The sequence below is a fragment of the Diadema antillarum genome, unplaced genomic scaffold (assembly GCF_040938485.1).
Source record: "Diadema antillarum isolate AM-2024a unplaced genomic scaffold, OU_Dant_1.0 scf00000065, whole genome shotgun sequence".
NCBI lineage: Eukaryota > Metazoa > Echinodermata > Echinoidea > Diadematoida > Diadematidae > Diadema > Diadema antillarum.
The window spans coordinates 2130012-2136011 of NW_027270954.1; the positions used below are offsets into that span (position 1 = coordinate 2130012).

At 39.9% G+C, this 6000-nt stretch overlaps 1 protein-coding gene across 1 annotated transcript in view; it reads left to right on the forward strand.

The window, feature by feature from the left end:
- The window catches only part of LOC139716392 (DNA-directed RNA polymerase I subunit RPA2-like), a 33894-nt gene extending 29681 nt beyond the window's left edge, over positions 1-4213 (forward strand). The window contains exons 22-26 of the mRNA XM_071627942.1: positions 748-904; positions 1352-1477; positions 2009-2136; positions 2825-2989; positions 3974-4213. Coding sequence (XP_071484043.1) covers positions 748-904; positions 1352-1477; positions 2009-2136; positions 2825-2989; positions 3974-4213 — 816 coding nt within the window. The remainder of the gene's footprint in view (positions 1-747; positions 905-1351; positions 1478-2008; positions 2137-2824; positions 2990-3973) is intronic.
- Positions 4214-6000: the final 1787 nt, after the last annotated feature.

The following is a 6000-nucleotide window of genomic DNA, read 5'->3' on the forward strand; positions in this document are numbered from 1 at the left end:
ATATATGCTTTATGTAGTTTGAGTACAGGACCTTGCTGAAAAAGGAAATCAGGCAACACAAGATTATAATCACTTAATTGGCTTTGACATTTGTAGGATATAGGGAACAAGAGCCATGACTGGCAGAAAGATCTGAGAAGACAAAAAATAGTTTTATTTTTATGTACAGACACTGATGGCTGCTTCAGTGTCAGCAAGGAAGCAGGAAGCTAGTGTAGATTTCCATTGTTGCTGTGGCAGTTTGCAATAATGAAGATGTGATGCACTTTGATGTAATTCCAGTGAGAAAATGATTCCAGGGCTGAGTGTATTGTGACAGTCTACATTCTATACCCTTGCAGAATCTGCTTTGATACCCATAACCAGAAAAAAAAAAACAAACAAACAGACAAACAGCTCCTTTATGGGCATGAAATATAGTGGGGTACTGTAAAAGAGGAAATTTTTGCCATGACCAGAAACAAGTGCAAAAATAAATGCAAACAAATATTTGTACTTGCTATATGTAATACTAATACTATTTAGTATTTTGATTCCTCAGAAAACAAAAAAGTGTGAAGATTATCTTACCCTGCTGAGCACAAAGATTTTCCTGCATTAAAATGTCCACCTTCACAGTCGTTGGGACAGAATAAGGTAAGAGTGTGGATGGTTATCATGGAATTGCTATGGGGATATTGTACTGAAAGAATGGCTGCCCTTGGGGAATGGTCTTATAGAACCTTGTGTTTTAATTTGTCATTGCAGAGGAATCCCATCATAGGAGACAAGTTTTCCAGTCGCCATGGCCAGAAGGGGATCTGTAGCCAGCGATGGCCGCAAGAAGACATGCCCTTCACTGAGAGTGGCATGACCCCGGACATCATCTTCAACCCGCACGGTTTCCCCTCCCGTATGACCATAGGCAAGTCACTGATGCAGTTACTCTGCACTTTTTCTATTGTAACAGATCTCAAATATAGGCAGCAAGTACTCTCACACCCCTGTATAGGGGAACCTTCTTATAATGAGCTGTTTGGGAGCACTGAAATTTCTTCTTTTCATTGAGTATCTCATTTCATCAGGGATAAATACAGACGATATATTTATTGTAAAGTGGAATGCAACCTGCAAAATTACACCTTGTTGAAATCGGGTATCTCTCTCTACCCAGCCTTGTTATGACAAGGTTCCACTCAGACTGTATTTTATTCATACAGTGCTTATGCTGCATTGTATAATATCACAAGATCTTTTATTCTAATAGGAAGGAAAATGAGTTGTACTTAAAATACTTTTTGCTCCAGTATTAGCGCTAGTAGCTGGCACTGAAACAGGAGATTACTAGTACTTGATTTGTAATACCATGCAGGTATGATGATCGAGAGCATGGCAGGAAAATCTGGCGCCCTCCATGGTCTGTGTCATGATGCAACACCATTCACATTCTCTGAGGACAAGCCTGCAGTGGACTACTTTGGCAAGCTTCTAACAGCAGGTAGGTATATACCAGTATGAAAGTGTTGAGGGCAGACATGGCAGACACATATGCCTTCCAATGTCAATGAGCATATCTGCCACTTTGCTTTGTACATGTAGTTTGTACAAGGTAGATCGGCTTTGAAATAGAAGAAACATGTGAAACATGAAGTAATCTTTACTTTCCTGGTGTGGCTGGTCAGTTTTGTTTTGTTTTGTTTTGTTTTGTTTTGTTTTGTTTTGTTTTGTTTTGTTTTGTTTTGTTTTGTTTTGTTTGATTTGTTTTGTTTTTGCTTTTGTCCCTAAAGCACATGAAGATGTAATCAGTGACAGTGATATTGGCTGTGAAAGCACTGCATTATCATTATTATCATTGTTTGTGTAAGACTGTTACATATTGTTGTTTTTGAGTGGGTTGTTAATTTTCATTACAGTCAAGGTTTGTTTAGGTGGTGGTGTTTTGAGTAATTTTTGGGTGGAGGACCGAATGGAATAATGGTGCATTACTTCTTGACCTGAAGTTTGTATGCAAATTTTCTGCATGTTTTAGGAGGATACAACTACTATGGAACAGAGCGGATGTACAGTGGTACATCGGGTGTGGAGCTTGAGGCAGACATCTTCATTGGTGTAGTCTACTACCAGAGGCTCAGGCACATGGTGTCAGACAAATTTCAGGTAAATGGGCTTGCAAAGGAGGCTGGATTGACTGACCAATGCCAATCTGCAGATTATTTACAACTTTTAGTTGATGTCATGATTGATCAGAAATGATGTCGAACTGATACTGGAAGGTAATCACAGGATCTATTGTTGGTCTCTGTTTTTATGGTCTCTCTAGCATCCTCCTAGGTACAACCCTAGGGTCATTTTAGCCTTCACTGGGCCAGCACCTTTTCCTTTGTCTCCCACACTGTGCTTGTTCATTCTAGTTCTAGGACAATTACCCCCTGGACAATTACCCAAGACCCTTCCCCTGTCCCTAACCTTATTCATAATCCTGAGCCTAATCCTAACCCTAACCCACAGTCCCTAACCCACAGTCCCTAACCCTAATCTTTACACAAACCCTATCACAATTCAACCTTTATTTAGCCGGGTTGGGGGGGGGGGGGGATAATTGTCCATGGGGGTAATTGTGTCCTAATATGGTTCATTACACAGTACAATTCATTAGTACAACAGGGTTAAATCTCTATCAATGTTGAAGGGACAGCAAGTGGTGAAGGAAGTGAGGTTTGATCTCTGTCTTTTGTGTTTGGCTCCCATTGTTTATCTGTGCCTCTGACAATATCTTAGGTCACCACGAAGTCTCTTTGTTATACTTGTATGTTTAGCTCATATTATGTATTTGTCAACCTCCCAGGTGAGGTCGACAGGACCAGTGGACATCCTGACCCACCAGCCAGTAAAAGGGAGGAAGAGGGCTGGAGGCATCAGGTTTGGTGAGATGGAGAGAGACTCTCTGCTGGCCCACGGTACGTCGTTTCTCCTCCAGGACAGACTTCTCAACTGTTCGGACAAGAGCCTGGTAGGTATCACTGCATTAGTCTGTCAAATTCTCATCTTTGGGGCAGATTGCGCCCCAATGTTTGCTGGAAAAATATACAAATGCATAGTTTTCTTTCGAGCAAGAATGTTGAAGTACTTTGTAATGAATATGAGCATGTTACAAAGTACAGTGGACTCCCATTATTACAAAGTCCTTGGGACCAGCAGTTTTCTTTCCTTATGCCGAAATTTTGTTATAATCGAACAAATAAACAAAAAACAGAGTAGATAATTTTGTGGCATGAATTTGTACTTCGTTGAATCAGAATTTTGTTGTAACGGTGTTTGTTATAACAGGAGTGCACTGTATTGTAGGAATTGTTTTTCCTGATTGGTTTGCCCGTTTTCCATATCATGCTATAAAAATGAGCATGCTATTTCACCAAGTCATTTCTTCTGGAAGGAAATCAATTTGAAAGGATTTTTCTGATACTCTTGGCTAAGGTGGATAATAGGGGCTTAATTAACTGAAGGGAAAAAGCAATGCAGAGATGCCAAGTCTTTCTGATTCTGCTGTGGAATTTCAAAATCTCCGTGATTTGGGAATTTTACCCATTGAAGGGCATGTATATGCAAGGGTCTTTCTGAATCCTCTGTGAAATCTCCCTGATTTTGGTGCATGAATGTTGACAGCATTGGCATATCATGGATGCAAACACAAAATATACTAAACTGTCTCTAAACATTTCATAACCAACCTTCCCAGGGTACTTAGATATCAAAAAAGAAAAAAAAAATTCTTCTAAATGGTGGACCATTGTTAACATTCATTTTCTCCTCAGTGATTAGTCCATCACTATCAATAGTAAGACCTTTCTGTAAAAGCATTACATGCAGCAGTTTGGTTCTGTGTGTAGATGCTATTCAAATTGAGTTTGTGCTCCTTTTTGCCAAAATATTCTGTACAATGCCTGCAGAATATTGTGACCTGAGATATTTGACCTTTGATCTCTGACCTCCCCAGACACGGGTGTGCACCAAGTGTGGCATGCTCCTAGGGATCCACCTGGAGAAGCAGAGCCAGAAGACTCGCGACGAGAAGCCAGACCTCCAGGACCTTCTGACCAGTGGCCACAGGAAGTGGGTCTGTGCCACCTGTGATTCCTCGGACCACATCGAGCCGGTCACTGTGCCCTACGTCTTCCAGTACCTTGTGGCCGAACTCAGTGCCATGAACATCAAGGTTACCTTGGGCGTGAAATGATACACCCAAACAAACAATTGCCTCAGAAATATATGTCAGCTAAGGAGATCATGCCAGTGTGTTCCAGAACTAAGTCGTTGGGCACAGTGTCACCTCTAAGATGACTGGAGCATGAAGTGATGCAGTTTCTCCAGTGGTTGTCATGGAAACAATTTCTGACTACGAAAATGTGTTTTCCATGGCCCCATAGCCACATTCAGTGCCATGAACACCTAGGTTACCTTGAGAATATCCCAAGCATGTGTCGTGAAATCATTCATCAGCATATTGATGTTTTTTGCCATCTGCCAAGCATAGAGAACAGAACAGAAAAAGTTACCTGGGGTATGAAATGTTGCATTCCACACAAAAAATTGTCAAGGCAAACTGCTATTGCATCCAGAACCTCTGAGTTGAGATCAGTACCGTGAACTTCAAAGTTCCTGAGCATAAAGTGATGTACTATATGCAGTGGTTGTTTGGGATAATCACCAGCCATATAGACTACTTTGTTTGTATTTGTAAAACACATGCTTCACAAATTTGTACAATGATTTCATCAGTAACTAAAACTTAGAGGCGTTTTTAGGTAGTATGCCGTTTTGGATTTTGTACGTACAACTAGCAGTTACAGTTGTTGCCATGTGATGGCAATACCAAGAATAACTATACTTGTGATTTTGCTCCAATACTTTAAAGTCTATTATCCCTTAATATCCACATGCCGTGTTGCACAAAGGAATTCACTCTTATTTAAATGTAAATGAATTGCAGTACATGATTTACTGAATGAGAATATTTATGTTATTAGTGAAGATGACATTTCATCACGTATTCTCTTTTTTTTTTTGGGGGGGGGGGGATCAATCAAGCATATACACTGTACAAGAAAATGTACATGACTGTTTGGGTCAAAGAGAAAGAGCCAGTCATGCCTGAACACAGTTGATCTATTCAAAGATCTTTCAATGTTGAACTGAAACTTGCTTGCGACTGCACTTCAGACATTGAATTGAAGCATCACTCTAAAGCATGAGTGCAAGCATGTAGAGACAGTGCAATGCTAGTAAGTTGCCCCAGCTCCAATCTCATTACATTTTAATTATACTGACAAGTTTGAAGTATTCTCAGTTTACACTATTCTAAGATGTGATACATTACAGGTGTTCTCAGGCTACAAGAATTTCTCTAAGAGAATTATGTAGTGGTGAGATAGCATTCATTAACCCCCTTCCTATGAGCCTTTGATAGGTTCATAGCCATTGCAGAAGATCTACCAGGTTCCTTCTGACAGTGGCTTAATTTAATTTGAAGCTGATCTTTCGTCAATGTTCTTTTTTCCCCTTATCTTTTGATAATATTATCTGTAATAATGTGGTAACCACGCATGATATTGCCAAAGTGTGTTATGGTTTTACTTCATGCAAACATGCTAAGTGGGCATGTTGTGCACAAAGAAAAGGAGAACACTACACAGAATTATAGTTTTCTCAAATATAAATTTTTGTCTGCGGGTGTCTTTTCATTTCTCCATCTTGTTCAACGAGTCGTCATCTATATTGAAAAACACAGATATGGGTTTGAACGTACATGAAAGAGAGAGAGAGAGGTAGAATGAACAAAAAAAGGGGGGTATTATAAAAGATTTGTTATCCTCTGTGTGTATTAGTGAATGACAGAAAGAGGGAGGGACAGAGATTGAGATTGCAGTGTAAAAGGGATGAGTTTTATATTGCAACATTATTTTTTTTTAACCTTCTTTTCCCAGGACACAAAATCTTCCTTCACTATTGCTTTCCTCTTCCTCC